This window comes from Ictidomys tridecemlineatus, chromosome 11, assembly GCF_052094955.1.
Source record: "Ictidomys tridecemlineatus isolate mIctTri1 chromosome 11, mIctTri1.hap1, whole genome shotgun sequence".
NCBI lineage: Eukaryota > Metazoa > Chordata > Mammalia > Rodentia > Sciuridae > Ictidomys > Ictidomys tridecemlineatus.
In genome coordinates this window covers 34916568-34934000 of record NC_135487.1, presented here as the reverse complement: position 1 = coordinate 34934000, position 17433 = coordinate 34916568, and the positions used below count along the sequence as shown (strand labels likewise).

General features: G+C 34.5%; 1 protein-coding gene across 1 annotated transcript in view; it reads right to left on the bottom strand.

The window, feature by feature from the left end:
• Positions 1 to 432: 432 nt before the first annotated feature.
• Cmpk1 (cytidine/uridine monophosphate kinase 1) overlaps positions 433 to 17433 on the bottom strand; it is a 33341-nt gene continuing 16340 nt past the window's right edge. The window contains exons 2-6 of the mRNA XM_005318008.4: positions 10680 to 10826; positions 4555 to 4707; positions 3058 to 3134; positions 2723 to 2819; positions 433 to 1514 (exon numbers count right to left, since the gene is read on the bottom strand). Of these exons, the coding sequence (XP_005318065.1) occupies positions 1473 to 1514; positions 2723 to 2819; positions 3058 to 3134; positions 4555 to 4707; positions 10680 to 10826 (516 nt within the window). The 3' untranslated portion in view covers positions 433 to 1472. The remainder of the gene's footprint in view (positions 1515 to 2722; positions 2820 to 3057; positions 3135 to 4554; positions 4708 to 10679; positions 10827 to 17433) is intronic.

The following is a 17433-nucleotide window of genomic DNA, read 5'->3' as shown; positions in this document are numbered from 1 at the left end:
CTTGAAAATGAAAAACATTTAAGAACTCTCTATTAAGAACTAAGGAGCCAGGCATGGTGCCACACACCTGTAATCCCAGCTACTAAGGAGGCTGCCGCAGGAGGACTACAAATTCAAGGCCAGCCAGGGCACCAACTGTGTCTCAAAACAAAAAATACAAAGGGCTGGGATATAGCTCAGTGGTAGAGTACCCCTGGGTTTAATCCCAAATTGTACCACCACCAAAGAGAGAGAGAGACAGAGAGAGAGACAGACAGACACACCATGGTTACTACTTAGCATTAGTGAGAGAAGGAGAAAAAAATTTCTCAGAGATTTTAAAGGAAGAATGGACTCGAGCCTTTTTAAAATTTTGTGCCTTTCAATGCTTCAATGTGATATCCCTTCCCCACCCCAAAATTTACTAATCAAAATTAGCCAGGAAGAGAATCAAACATTTGTAAGATAAATTTATTATTTTTCTGACCAAAGTGCAATGATTTTTAAAATCTTTTAAAACAAGTAACTATGAAAAAGTATTTCAGAAAATAAAATGCAAATGGGAACTTTAATCATTAGGTTGTTTTACAATTTATCTTATCCCTATATTTAGTCTCAAAAAAAAACAAAGACTTGGAAGCGTTGCTAAAATGAGAACTGAATCATTTTAGTATAAATCTAGCACATGCATTTCAAGGTTCCACTGCTAGGAATTGTGTTAAGATCAGTTTACTAAATGAACAGCACTGTACAATTGAGCATAAGGAACACAAGCCATTAGATGTGATCCTTGCTCCATATCCTTGGATTATGTCAGAATAAAACTGACAATTCCTCCAGGCTCTGAACCCCTCCTGCCCCCAACCCAAACCCTGGAAGCCCTGACACACAACTTTGTGCAAGCTGAAGTAAATCAAAGCCTAAGTTTTCCCATCTTACTGTAGGAAATGGTCAGTTATTTCATAAATACTAAAACGCTGTTTGAATCCATTTTATGAGTTTGTTTACCAAACACCTTGCACAAGAACTGACTACACAAAATAATTCCTTTGAAATTTGGTCCACAAATTCAATTGAGAGGTTAGAAATTTAAAACCTGCAAGAAAAGAAGTGGGAATCCTTAATTCTGATATGTTGTAATTTCTAAAGGGATGTACATGCATACTAAAAAATTTTGCTCACAGAAGGCACAAACTATAAAAAGGACAGTCATTAATAAAAACAAAGAACTAGCTGATACCCTTCTTTGTTTTGTGAGCACCATAATAACTAAGAAGTAATTAAACCTGAATTCACTGTCTACTCCTGTGACCAAAAACAAATCAAAAAGAAAAAACACCATAAAAATTTACTTTGTCTTGTCTTACTATGTATTTTCTAGTCATTAATTGAGATGTAATTTTGAAGATTAAAATTGCCTTTAAAAGGGGTTGTAATAGCAGCTATCAAAGCAATATTCAAGCATGATTTCAAGGATGCTTTCAGGTTTAGAGTTAGCCTTCTTTGTCAAAAATCTTCACAACTTCATCAAAAACCTGTGAAGAAAAAAGAATAATTTTAAAACCAGACAGTGAAACACCATATAACATGTGCAAAGCTATGGATTCAGTTCATAGCATGGAGATGGCATGGGATGAAGAGTGGGCAAAACAGGGGGGACAAAAAAAAAAAACCCTACCATATAGATAAATTATTATTAAAACCAATGTTATATTGTTTTAAAATGGATCTATTTTTTAAATCACATAATTTCTTAGGTTCATCTATTTCACTTTAAACATCATAAACATAAAATTACGAACATGTGCATTCAATTTTATTGATGCTTTTAGGATAAAACATAATTTTTTGTTTGTTTTTGCCATACTGGGTATAGAGCCAAGGGCACTCCATGAATAAGCCACATCCCCAGATGGGTTTTTTTTTTTTTGAGACAGGTCTCACTAAGCTTCCCAGGCTAGCCTAGAATTTGTAATCCTCCTGCCTCAGTCTCCAAAGTCATAAGATTACAGGTATGTATCACTTCAACCAACTCAAAACATACTTCTTGACAGGCTATCAATACTTTAGTAAAATGTAAACTGAAGTGGCTTATTTCCTTTAGTTCTAATTCTAAAAAATGAAGTTTTCTTATGTATTACCTCTACAGAAAATGGTAACAGATTTTAAAAAAGATTCACTGAATATTCTTCTTCTGGACCTTTCTATCTTATGAATATAAAAGAAAGGCGAGTCAAAGAATAAGGGAAAGAACAATTAGTGAACTAAGAAACATTAGAAAATGTGCAGGCTCAAATCACAATTTAGAGATCACTGATTTATGAAGGCAGAGATGAGCTGTGGAAACCCTGCACCTTTGGACCTATGTGTTCTGTGATGAAAAAGGAGAAGGCACTGTGGAGCTCTTGTGCTAGATGACTTGCCAGTCACACTATAGATTTTTTTTAAAAATTAAATGATCCAAATCACAGCGATCAAAATACCAATGTTCCAGTGTTTAGGAAAAGAGATTTAGAATGAATAAACCATCCACTTCTCATAAAGAACAAATCTGAAGTTGTAAAATCTATTTTAGACCTGATATTCAAAAGAGAGAAAAACCTATTTTCTCATTGATTCTCAAGTGTCTTGAAAAGCAAATAAACTAATCTGTCATTAGTTTTTATTTTACTCCTGCCTACTTCTGAAGAAATAATCACATTTTCACTTGACTCTTTCTCAAAAACAGGCCAGGGACACTCACTTCATCAACAGACTTAGAAGCGTCTATTTTCTTGACTTTCCCCATTTCTTCATATAAGTCAATAATTGGCTTTGTTGACTGAAGGTAAGTCTGAATTCTGTAAAAGAAGCAAATATCATAAGATTCTAGGTATCTTCTTCCATGTTACAGAATGGCTCAGAGGACATTAGGCCCAACCCAAATGCCTCAGCATCCTCTCCTTACACAAACCACTGCACCTGTATCAGCAGAATCTTTTAATTTAGTTTTCTACACTAAAACAGGACAGGAATTTAATTTGTCACTCAAGCTCCACACTGGGATTGAGATGGTTAAATGTAAAAACTGAAAAGTACCTCTTTTCCAAGCTCTCTCTGTTGTCATCACTCCTACCACTACTCTTTCCCCTCTCAAGACATCGTTCGATACAGATCTAAAAAGAGATATTTAAGTAAAAATGTTATTTAAAAAACAGAAAGATATGAGCTTGCCATTCTTTTAGCCTGAAAAGTTTGAAAAAACTACCAAAAATATCCTGCATTAAACCCAATGTGTCTAATTCATTAATCAACATGCAACTCTTTTTAAAATTAAACATGTGGTTCAATTTATATAAACTAGGTTAAATAAGTACAGAACATAGTAAGAATTCATTCATGACTCAGTTTTTCCTGTGTGTATTTTTTTCAAACCGCAATAAAAAGAAGATCTGTATGTGTATGGTTCCATCTCGGATATATTATTAACTTATTAGGTATGAATTACATGCCTCAAACTTTGTTTCATTTTTGCTTACTTTACAATAATTCCATAAATATCCAAATATTTAAGAGTCAACATATTTGAATAAAGCATTTCTTGTTAATTGTGAATAAACATTTTTTAGTTATAAAGCTGTGGTAACATTCTAAAGTTAACTTTGAAGGATAAGTGAAAACATATTTTTGGGGGTTAGAAGAAGAGTTACATTTAAAACAACTCAAAGGCTGCAGCAAGACTCTACCAAAGGCACATCTGTAACTCAACCTAAGAATAGCCAACTTCCTTTAAGGCAGTACTTTAGATTCTTATTCTTTCAGGCTTTTGGTATTAATTTAATGAAATTTATATCACAGCAGTTGTCAGACAGTCAGGCCTTTTAATTAAATAAGAAATTCATTCAGTTATTTAAAGGTATGTCTGGGCATGTTATTAGAAGAGGTGGGGGAGGAAAAAAAAGAACTCTTTCCTGCTTTTTTCAAGACCATTTCATTCTTAGAAGTGAACTGGGCTATACTGCAGGTTTCTTTTAAAAAGAAAGCCTCCCTAACTTTCCAGAAAAGTTTTTTTCCCCCCTAGTAAACAATACACTCTCTGAGAACACTGAATATTTTAAAAAGTAGTAGTTCAGTTTCATTACATAACATCATGGTGCATGTCAATTCTCCCCCCACCCCTTTCTTTTGCAGTACTAGGATTGAACATAGGGATACTCTACTTTTTTTGTTTTTGTTTAAGTTTTATTTTGAGACAAGGCCTCAGTTGCTCAGGCTGGCCTTGAACTGATGCCTCCATAGCAGAAATTACAAGTGTGTGCCACTGTACCCAGCCATTCTTAAATTTAAAAGAACTGATTCTTGTTATAGTGAAATTAAATCAAATTTTAGGTTCACCAAACTGCTGGTGTCAAGCAGCTATTAGTACTCCAACAGCAAGATAGTCCTGTTCTGTCCACCCAGTCTACCAACTGGAAAAATACTGATTAAAAAAAAAAAAAAAAAAGCAAATAGAAATAAAATCACTTAGTCTTTCTCTTAATAGATGACAATCAGTTGCTTAAAGCTGATGTGAGCAGATAAAGATTTTCCTCTTACCTCATTATCACAGTCAAAAAACAGAACAAAAGATACATCTGCCTTCCCATCCATGGTCTTGTTCCAACCTTGAAGATTGTCTTGATTTCTTGGAAATCCATCAATCAAGAACTTATTCTTCTCGGCATTGGCAGCCATTGTTTGATCCATTTCCTAAAGAAAAAAGATTTAGGTTTTAGTACTACATTAACAAATTTCTTAAGCAGAATAGTGGATCTGTGGGTGTTTTGTTATTGTTTTCTTTTCATTTCCAGTTTTATATCCTCAAAACTTTTATTCAGGGGCTGGGGATGTGGCTCAAGTGGTAGCGCGCTCGTCTGATGAGTGCGGCCCGGGTTCAATCCTCAGCACCACATACAAACAAAGATGTTGTGTCTGCCAATAACTAAAAAATAAATATTAAAAAAAAATTCTCTCTCTAGAAAAAACAAACAACAACAAAAAAAACTTTTATTCAGTAGCTGCTGCTGTTCAAGTCTCAAGTTTTCAGTTTTGCAGATATCCCAATGAAACTGACATGGGTGCATTAAAATAGACTGGAAATAATCATCTAGAGCTTATATATTATTATGTTTATTAATATTATAATCACTATATTATAACTGTCTTCTATTATATAATTATATATTATGTGCTATAAAATTGTATTACATATTATATACTATATTTAAGTTTTTATACGGGTTCCACATCTGGGACAATGGGACAAAATGGGTTAGTAAAGGCTATCCTGCCTTCCTTTAGCAGCAGCTCTGTGAGTGCCAGAAAGCCCTGCTCTTTCATCAGAGCTGAGCAAGAGAGTGGCAGCTAAATCTTTATCTTCAATATTATATTTTCATTTCTTCTTTGTTTCTCTACTCTCCTCAATTTAATTATTTTTCTGTAAACTGATGCAGACATCAGCTTAAATATTTGGTTCAAGTGAAGCAAGCATAATGAGGAAAAAAGAATCCTGCTTTCAGCCTCTACCAGAAAATTAAGAGTGGGGTAAAATGATCAGAAATGGACACATCAAAGGAATTGACAGACTTCTAAGGAAGAAAGAATATATACCAGGAAACAAGGATGTATCGGGGACTAAAGACTCAAACTTCTCCAGATTTCAAGTTTATTTTGGTTCATGGTTTCAGGGGTCTCAGTCCATGGTCAATTGACTTCATCTCTCTGGTACTGAGGGGAGGCAGAGCATCATGACAGAAGGCCAGGATGAAGGAAAGTTTCTCACCTCAGGGTAAATGTTTTGTCATTCTTGCAACTGTAGATGTCATAGCAGGAACTATTTGCTTAATGCTGAACATGGTTTGCATTAGTTATCATTATTATTTGTCTCCCCCTAAACATTCAGGGACACTGTTAAGTCCACAGTGTAGAAACTCTACTACTTCAGATCCATACAATTAGATGGGTAAACACATGAACAACATGAAAAAACAAGGGAACAAATCACCCCAAACAAAACAAAATACTTGCATAACAGAATCCATTGATACCACAGTGGAAGAAATGTCAGAGAAGGAGTTCAGAATGTTCATAGTTAAACTGATCTGCAAGGGAAAAGGTAATATAAGGAGTGAAATCAGAGAAAGTACAGGAAGTGAAAGATCATTTCAATAAAGAGAAATTTTTAAAAAAAGATAAATCAAGAAGAAATTCTCAAAATGAGAGACTCAATAAACAAAATTAAAAATTAAATGGAAAGTATCACCAGCAGACTAGACCACTTGAAAAACAAGAGTTTCAGGCAATGAGGACAAAATATATAATCTTGAAAATAAAGTTGACCATATAAAAAAGATGTTAAAAGAACATGAATAGAACTTGCAAGAAATATAAACCAAAGGAATACACAATCTTTTCAAATACATAATATCTGAAAATTTCACAAATCATAAGAATGAAATGGAAAATCAAATAGAGGATGATTACAACAGACCCACACCAAGGCACATTACTATAAAAATGCCTAACATACAGAGTAATGATAGAATTTTAAAGCTGCCAGAGAAAAAAACAACAGGTCACATTTAGAGGGAAACCAATTCAGATCTCAGCTGATTTCTCAACTCAGACCCTCAAAGCTAGGAGGTGTTAAGATAATGCATACCAAGCTCTGAAAGAAAATGAATGCCAGCCAAGAATACTATATCCAGCAAAATTAACTTCAGATTTTATGATTAAATAAAAATCTTCCATGACAAACAAAAGTTAAAAGAATTCACAACTAGAAAGCCCACAGTACAAAACATACTCAATAAAATTTTTCATGAAGAAGAAATGAAAAATAAAAGTGAAAACAAGCAAAAGGAGGAACTATACTAGAAGAAAATCAATCAAAAGAGAAACTAATACAAATTAAAATCCACAAATCAATAAAAATGACAGGGAATAAAAATCATTTCTCAATAATAACATTGAATGTAAATGGCCTAAGCTCATTAGTCAAAGGACATCGACTGGCAGATTGGATTAAAAAACAAGACTCAACAATATGCTGACTCCTCCAAAAAGCTCATCTCATAGGCAAAGTCATCCACACACTGAAGGTAAAAGGATGGGAAAAAAACATCATTCTCATATATCTCGTAAACAAACAGGGGGTTTCTAGCCTTTTATCAGATAAAGTGGACTTCAAGCCAAAGCTAATCAGAAGGAACAAAGAAGGTCATTTCATGCTGTTTAAGGAAAATATACATCAATAAGACATAACAATTGTAAATATTTATGCCACAAACAATGGAGCATCTACATACATCAAACAAATCATTTTCAATTTCAAGAAGCAAATAGATCACAACACAATAATACTGAGTGACTTTAATGCACCTCTCACCACTAGATAGAGTCTCCAAACAAAAACTAAATGAAGAAGATATACAACTAAAAAATACAAACAATTTAGACTTAATAGACATGTATAGAATATTTCATCCATCAATGACTGAATATACTTTCTTCGAAGCAGCACACGAATCCTTCTTTAAAACAGACCATATCTTAAGCCACAAAGCAACTTTTGGCAAATACAAAAAGAGAGAGAGAAATATCATACCTTGCATTCTATCAGATCATAATGGAATGAAATTAGTAATCAACGATAAAATAAAAAATGAAATACACTAACACCTGGACTCTAAATAATACATTATTTAATGGCCAATGGATAGCAGAAGAAATCAGCAATGAAATTTAAAAATTAGAAAGTCACCAAATAACTAATTTAACATTACATTTCAAAGCCCTAGAAAAAGAACAAATCAACACTAAAAGCAGAAGTGAGGAAATAATTAAAATCAGAGCCAATATCAATGAAACAATCAAAAAATTCAAAAAATCAACAAAATAAAAGCTAACTAAGAGAAAGAAGGAAAAACTCAAATTACTAAACTTCATGATGCAAAAGGAAATATCACTATGGACACTGAAATATAAATGATAATCAGAAATATAAATGATAATCAGAAAATTTATACTCCAATAAAATAGAAAATCTTGAAGACATCAACAAATTTCTGGAGACATATATATATAACCTATCCAAATTGAATCAGGAGGACACAGAAAATTTAAACAGATCAATTTCAAGCAATGACACTGAAGATACCATCAAAAGCCTACCAACAAAGAAAACTCCAGGACCAGACAGATTCTCAGCCGAGTTCTACCAAACCTTCAAAGAAGAACTAACACCAATCTTCCTCAAATTATTCCATGAAAAAGAAAAGGAGGGAACCTTTCCAAACTCATTCTATGAAGCTAGCATCACTCTGATGCCAAAACAAGACAAAGACACATCAAGGAAAGAAAACTTTAAACCCATATCCCTGGTAAACAAAGAGGAAAAAATTCTTAATAAAATACTACAAATTGCATACAAAAACATGTTAAAAATATAGTGCACCATGATCAAATGAGGTTCATTAAGGGGTGCAAGGTTGGCTCAACATACAGAAATCAATAAACAATTCAACACATCAGTAGACTTAAAGACAATAATCATATAATCATCTCAATGGTGCTGAAAAAGTACTTGACAAAATACAGCATCCATTCATGTTCAAAACACTAGGAAAACTAGGGAACATACATTACAATTGTAAAAGCTATATATGTTAAACCCAAGGCCAACATTCTAAATGGAGAAAAATTGAAAACATTTCCTCTAAAAACTGGAACAAGACAGGAACGCCCTCTTTCACCATCCCTGTTCAACAGAGAAATTAAAAGGAAACAAATAGGAAAATAAGAGCTCCAACTATCCCTATTTGCCGACAACATGGTTCCATATTTAGAAGACCCCAAAACCTCCAGAAAACTTCTAGAACTCATAAACAAATTCAGCAAAGTAGTAGGATATAAAATTAAGACCCATAAGTCAATTGTGTTCCTATACACCAATGATGATCAGCTGAAAGAGAAATTAGGAAAACCATTCCATTCACAATAGCCTCAAAATAAATAAATAAATGAATAAATAAAATATTTGGTAATCAATCTAACAAAAAGGTGAAAGACCTCTACAATGACAACTACAGAAAACTAAAGAAAGAAACTGAGGACGACGTGAGAAGATGGAAAGATCTCCCATGTTTATGGATAGGCAGAATTAATATTGTCAAAATAGCCATACTACCAAAAGTGCTATGCAGATTTAATGCAATTCCTATTAAAATTCCATTGCCATTCTTCATAGAAATAGAAAAAGCAGTCATGAAAATCAATCGGAAAAATAAGAGGCCCAGAATAGCCAAAGCAATCCTTGTAAGAAAAGTGATGCAGGGGCTGGGGTTGTGGCTCAGCGGTAGAGCACTCAACAAGCACCTGCAAGGCCCTGGTTTCAATCATCAGCACCACATAAAAATAAATAAAATGAAAGTATTATGTCCAACTACAACTAAAAAATAAATATTAAAAAAAAGAGAGAAGTGATGCAGGAAGCATCACAATACCAGACCTTAAATTATACTACAGAGCTATTGGCACAAAAACAGACATGAATACCAATGGATGAGAATAGAAGACACAGAGACAAACCCACATAAATACAGTTATCTCATACTAGACAAAGGCGCCATAAACATACATTGGAGAAAAGATAGCTTCTTCAACAAATGGTGCTAGGAAAATTGGAAATACATATGTAGTAGAATGAAATTAAACCCTATCTCTCACCTTGCACAAAACTCAACTCTAAGTTAATCAAGGACCTAAGCATTAGATCAGACACCGTGAGCCCACTAAAAGAAAAACTAGGCCCAACTCTCCACCATGTCTTCTTAGGAGCTGACTTTCTCAAGACTCCCAAATCATAAGAAATAAAATCGAGAATCAGTAAATAGGATGGTATCAAACTAAAAAGCTTCACAGCAAAGGAAACAATCAAGAATGTGAACAGAGAGCCTACAGAGTGGAAAGAAAATCTTTACCACCTGAACCTCAGAGCATTAATCTTCAGGATAAATAAAGAACTCAAAAAACTTACCCCCCCAAAAAAATAATCCTACCAATAATTAAGTAAAGGAACTAAACAGGCACTTCACAGAAGAAGAAATATGAATGGTCAACAAATATAGCAATTAGAGAAATGCGAATTAAAACTATACTGAGATTCCATCTAATTCCATTCAGAATGGCAATTATCAAGAATATAAATAACAATACATGTTGGCGAGCATGTGGGGGAAAAGGTACACTCATACATTGTTGGTGGGACTGCAAACTGTGGCAACCACTATGAAAAGCAGTATGGAGATTCCTCAGAAAACCTGGAATGAAACCACCATTTGACCCCATTTTCCCGATCCTCAATTTATACCCAAAGGACTTGGGTCAAGGGGTAAGAAAAGAGAAGAGGGAAAAGAAGAAAGAGAAATAGAAAACAGAACAAATGTTTTGTATATTGCAAAGGAAAGGCTCAAGTATGTACACACAGATTGTACAGTTGAGGTATACAGCTGTTCAATTTCTTCCCAAGGGAAAGCAGAGTTTCCAGTTCTGCCATTCTCAAACATCATGACTACCTTCTACATGCAAGGAATTAAACACTCCTATTGTTCCACTACTCCAAAAAGGGTGGATTTAATTTGCTTCATTGCTGCTCTGAACTGGTTGGCATTTGTGCTCCTTACCCTCTTTAATAAACTGATGGTTATCTCAACTGGCACAATCTTTCCATCTTTAATGTACTTTTCAATGAGTTCACCATACTGTGAATCTGGGTTCTTCCTTTCATCACGAAGAAGTTCTCCTGCAGAGAGGTGGGTGTAGCCATATTTCTAAAGAAAGAACACAAAGGAAAAAACTCAAAATTCATTCAAACCCAGTAGTAGGACTATACATTTTTATTCTAACTTTCAACAATAAACAAGTTTTGCTTGTATATTAATAAAAAAATTTTGAGATTTCATATACTCCAGTGGGATTACTAATAAGTATCCTTACCCTTCATAAACGTGTGTAAACATAAAATCATTCCCAAATTTATCTTAAATATTCAAGGCATTAGTACCTCATTATACTCCTGCACATACACAACCCAAGCTTAAGTACTATAAATACTGTTAAAAGAAAAGTCTAACAAAATTTTATATGAATCAAGACAAAACGTCAAAAATCTTACGACTTGGCTACACCTACCTTCTATAAAAATTTTTGCTTTCTTAAACTTGAAATGTCTAAATTGGGGGCGGGGAGTGTGGCTAGGGGTCAAGACCCTAGCACATATAAAGCCCTTGGGTTCCATCCCTAGTATACACCCCCCCCAAAAGCCTAAATTAAACATCACCATTTATAAACCTCATTCCATTTGTTTTTCCTTTAATAGTAAATAGCATAAGATCTACCTTCCCCACAAAATAACCTTTCCTGACCACTCTGGAGAGTGCTCACATAATCAAATGTGCCTGAAAGTATCAATATCTCTCTACCTAGACCATTCCTATCATGCCCCAAAGTCCATTCTGTAGCTTTCTACTTGTGATAAGAAGTCTCATTTGTAAAGTGGGAAAACAGAAACCTACTTTTCAAGTTTGTAGGTATAATTAAATGTGATAATGCACATAAATTGCCTACTACTATTTGGGCATAAAAGCCATTCAATTACATTCTTGTTATCATGAAGATACTTACCTTATCTTTTCATATAATACACAGTCATGCACTGCATAACAATGTTTCTGTCAATGATGAATCACTATATATGATGGTACATAGGATTATAATGGAGTCAAAAATTTTTATTGCTTAGTGACACCATAGCTGACAAGTTGTAGCACAATGTATTACTCACATAACATTGGCAATGGTGGCGTAAAAAACCCCCGAAGTGTTGTCACTCATATAAAAGTATAGTACATGCAATTATGTAGAGTACATACTTCTTGATAATAATAAACAATATTACTGGTTTATGTATTTACTATACTTTTTATAATTAGAGTGCATTCCTTCTATTTATCGAAAAATTGGTGCACACCCATAATCCCAGTGGCATGGGAAGCTAAGGCAAGAGGATCATGAGTTCAAAGCCAGCCTCACAAAAGCAAGGCGCTAAGCAACTCAGTGAGACCTGGTCTCCAAATAAAATACAAAATAGGGCTGGGAATGTAGCTCAGTGTTTGAGCACCCTGAGTTTAATCCCAGTATCCACCCTCCCCCGCAAAAAAACCTGTTTATGACATGTTACCAGCGTCAGCCTCAAACATCTCAGGCTTACTGTGTCTACTGACTGCATCAAGAGGCCTTATTGAGTAACTACCCTAAATCATGTAGGTGAAAGTGCACTTAGAGGTGCTCAAACAACAAAATGCCTAATGGCACATTTCTCAGACCTTATTCCTATCACTAAGGAATATATGACTTAATGACAAAGATACTTCTGAGAAATGTGTCATCAGATGATTTTGTTGTTGTGTGAACATCAGTGTATACTTACACAAACTAAGAGAGCTACAAAGCCTTACTTTAGTGATATATCTTATGGCACCAAATCATACTTGTAGCCGGTGGTTGACTGAAGTGTTTTTATACAATGCACATATGTTTTATATATAGAGAAAGAGACAGACAGACACTTACTTTAATGGGTTTTGACAAAAAAACTAAAGAAGCTTAAGTGAGACAACAGATATGAATATCTTATAAAAGGTCAACAGTGGCAGTATTATTATTATGGCATAGATATTTATTATTCAGGACTTAGAAATCATATATTAGGTCAGGGTATAGGATGACAAGTCCCTTAAGATGCTATATCATATTGCCATTTCCCCTTGGGTTAAATGAGAAAACAATACAGTGTAAGAAATAATTCTGAGTAATGAAAAATAAAGACGTTGTGTCCACCTATAACTAAGAAATTTTAAAAAAAGAACTATACAAGCCACTTTAAAAATGTTTTTTTCTCTCAAATATTAGAAGACATTCAATACTCAGTTGCACCAACCAACATCCCCAATTCTTTAAGATTTCCTCTATAGATTTTTATCTTATCTATGATAAATATTTGGATAATTTAAATGTTATATTAAATTTCCATGTGAAGATTTGAGATAGCCCACACTTTTAAACTGTTTGATTTCTCATTTTATAAAAAACAGCTCTTTCAATTATCCAGGATATGGTGAGTTTTGTTTTAAGATATTTTTGAAGTGTTTTTTGTTGTTGTTGTTGTTTGTTTGTTTGTTTGTTTTAACAGTTCTGGAAATCAAAACAAGGACTCATGAACACCAGGCAGGTGCTTTACCATGGAGCTATATCCCCAACCCAAGGGTCATTTTATTTATTTATTTTTTGGATGGCAGAAGCCATATTGTTTACCTTTTTCCTACTTTCCAAAATTCTTGGTTAAGCTTGTTTTTGCTTACTAAATAGTAAGCTAGCAGTACGGTGGTCAATAAGGGAAAACAAACTCTGAACAGATTATTTGCTGACTTAACTTGGGTATAAAGCTAAATGAGAACAAACAAAAACCTTAATACCATCCCTGTCTCTTAGTCATATAGGTCCTTCCACTAGAAGAAATGACCAAAAAGAGATATCTAATTACTACAATTAGTATTTTTTATTGAAAAACCACATTTACATGAAATAGAAATACAAACCTGTTTAATTATTTAAACTTATTTTTAAATTATTTCACATCATTTATAAATGCCTATTTGGATCACTGAGTATAGGCAAACTTCTGAAAGCTATTTAAAGAAAAGGACTTTATTTAAAAAATGAGGCATGACCTACTTTCCCACCTACTACGTACAATTTTCAAAGAACACTGTGTAACTGCTGTCCACAAAATTTTATAGCAGCTTCATTTCCCACTGTTTATTTTGGCTACTACTTGGCAGTCTCCTCTTGCTGGATACTCACTCTGATCTAGTGATTACAGCATATGGTAATATTGAATAAATGCAGAGACAAACAGTACCAAACAATGGCAAACACTCAGTGAAAACATCAATGATACAGATTGCTTTACAATCTCTGCTATATGAAAAACATGTACATTTAGAAGCCTAGCTAGTAATTTAGAAATTAGTATACTGTTTGTTTCCTGACACAGGAGAGCCCAAATTTGCAAGCTTTATACTGCATTAAAATGGGGTTTGGCATTATAACACTATTTTTAAAAAAACAGAAACCAGTAAACTATAGATATATATAAATGATATTATAAAAGAGAATTTTATGGTTTATCAAAGAGAAAATAACCTGACCTGCAAGGTAATTTAAACAAACACAACTATGTTAAACCTACACATGTGTCTTTCAACTTCTCATCCACATTCCATTTTTTAAAATTCTCTTACCAGATACTTTTTCATATTATATTCTTCTTAAGGATTTTGTTGAAGTTATCCTCTTACCACAGAGTTGCAACAGCAACAAAAAAGGAATGATCACTTACATACTAGTTATTATGGCATTTTAATAACAGCTAGACTCTTGCAGGTATATTTTCAAAACATTCTGTTGTTATTAAGTAATCACTGATGCCAATTTTGAGGAAAGCAAGAATGGACATTTCCAACCTTTACCCAAACTTTTTTACATCCTGAGACTTTCTAGCAATTAAAACCTAGTGGGTCACTAACTACAGTCTTAAGGGTTACATTCACAGCCACAGCACCTTATAAATACTGTAACAGACAATAACTACAATTACCAGCTACTAGTCAATTGAAAAGTAGTAGTTTTCTAGTGACAAATACATAAACTTAGAAATCATATATTAGGTCAGGGAATAGGATGACAGTTAAGCTAAGTCCCTTAAGATGCTATATTATATTGCCATTTCCCCTTGGGTAAAATGAGAAAACAATACAGTGTAATAAATAATTTATTTAGTGTAACTGTCTATATTTTTTATTTTCATTTTTTCCTTAAAGAAGTTGAAAAACTCAGGGCTCAGGATATAGCTCAGTTGGTAGTGCTTTCCTCGCATGCACAAGGCCCTGGGTTTGACCCTCAGCATCACAAAAACAAACAAAACAAAAGCAACTAATGAAGAAGCTGAAAAACTCAACCACTTTCATGAGTCTCACACCAAGATCTGCAGGGAGCAAAAGGAACCATGTTCAACAAGTACAAAAACATTCTATTTTACAGCAACTATGCAAATGTTGCCAATCTTATAGCATCAAATATCAAACCATCTTTTGTGGGTTTTTTTGTTTTTTGTTTTGGGTACTGAGGAATGAACCCAGGGGCACTTAACCACTAAGCCACATTCACAGTCCCTTTTATATGTTTTAATTTTGAGACAGAGTCTCACTAAGTTGCTTAGGCCCTCTCTAAGCTGCTGAAGCTAGCTTTGAACTTGCAATCCTCCTGCTTCAGCCTACTGAGCCACTGGGATTACAGGCATGCACACCATGCCTGGCTCAAACGACTTGATTAATCTCAATGTAGCTCAGTAGTAGAGCATTTCCCAAGCATGCACAGGGTCCTGGGTTTGATCCCCAACACCACATACAAAAATTATTATGGGCTGGGGTTGTGGTTCAGTGGTAGAGATCCCACCTAGAACCTGTGAGGCCCTGGGTTCAACCCTTAGCACCACATAAAAATAAATAAATAAATTAATTAATTAATTAATTAAATTAAATAAAGGTATTGTCACCAACTACAACTAAAAAATAAATTTTTTTAAAAATCAGATTATGTAGTTCTCTGTGAACAATAAAAACAAAAATGTTCAACACACAAATGATGCATAAATAGAAAGTTCCTAAATGTAGAAAGAGATCCAGATGCCAGGCACCTCTTATTAATGTGGCAATTAGAAAGGACCACGGATAGTGCTACTGAACCTTAACATTACACAGAAGGAAGGAAGCAGAAATACTAGATATAAATATATTTTTAAAGCAACAGAGTAAAATGTTTTAATTTTTTTTACAACCACATTTAAAAACTTTATTAACTAGTTTCAACAAGAAAACAAGTGAATATATCTACAAACATGAACTGCATTCCCCCAACAGCAGGTGGGATAGAGTTAGGCTCAGGGTATTCCCTTAGGGAACTGGAAAAGCTGAATGAAGGAACAGCAAACAGTGACCCAAGTGTATCACTTTAGTTTAAGCAAGAGGCCTCACATACTGGAGATCATACTAACAAGTTCATGTAGTCCAGTATCAAGTCATCCAAAGCAAGGTTATGCTCGCTCAGCAGGGGTTTATCCATCAGCACTCTGGAGCTCCATGCATAGGACACATTGTGGACACAGCAAATCAAAACTACCATGTGTCTTTTAAATGAACATCTATGAAGTATTTAAGACCAAGTTTACTTTGTATTCTCTTTAAGATTAGTGAACCTTAAAATCCATATGTTGGGGCTGCCAGGATCCCCAGACCCGCAAGCCAGAAGTGGACAGATGGTCCTATTGCTCCTGATCTTAAGGTCCATCTCTTCCTCTCATTTTTGCTTTTCTACTCAGGTTCTGCCTGCCTCATCTCTTGGTAGGAGCAGGCTTAGGTGAAGACAAAGGTTAAGAGGCAACATCAAGGGCTGGTGTTGTAGCTCAGTGGTGTAGCACTTGCCTAGCAGGTGTGAGGCACTGGGTTCAAGTCTCAGAACTGCACATAAATAAATATAATAAAGGTCCATCAACAACTAAAAAAATAATTAAAAAAAAAAAAAAAGAGGCACTGTCAAAGCCCAGATGAAGCTCTGAACTCCATCAGAGTTCCTCAAACCCCTCAAAGCCTATCTTGAATGGCCTTACCTCGATGGGGATACCTATTATTATAAGTGTTGTCAGACAGGAAGATGAGCACAATGGAGATTTTTTTTTAATATTTATTTTTCTTAGCTGTAGTTGGACACAATACCTTTGTCTTATTTATTTATTTTTATGTGGTGCTGAGGACTGAACACAGGGCCTCGAACGTGCTAAGCGAGCACTCAATCACAAACCCAGCCCCCACAATGGAGATTGATAGTTTGTCTGAAAAGCTCTTTATCAAGTCACTCCCTGACCTGAAACCTTTTAGTGACTCTCCTTTTCTACTACATAAAATCCAAAGTCTGGTCTTTCCAGAGCCAGACTATGTTCAAATCTTGAACTTTCCACTCATTAGCCATGTGATCTTAGAAAGGATCTGTGATCACTATCCTTATTTCCCCTTCTGGAAAATGGAAAAAATAGTACTGGCCTATACTGGACATGATATATGTAAGGCACCAGTTTTTTGGCTTTTGTTTTTTGGAGGATTGGGGTTTTGGGTTTTGTTTTGTTTTTTTTTTTTTGCTACCAGGGACTGAACCCCTAGGTGCTTAACCACTGAGCCACATCCCCAGCCCTTTTTATTTTTATTTTTATTTTTTACTTTTGAGACACGTTCTCACTAAGTTACTTAGGGTCTTGCTAAATTGCTG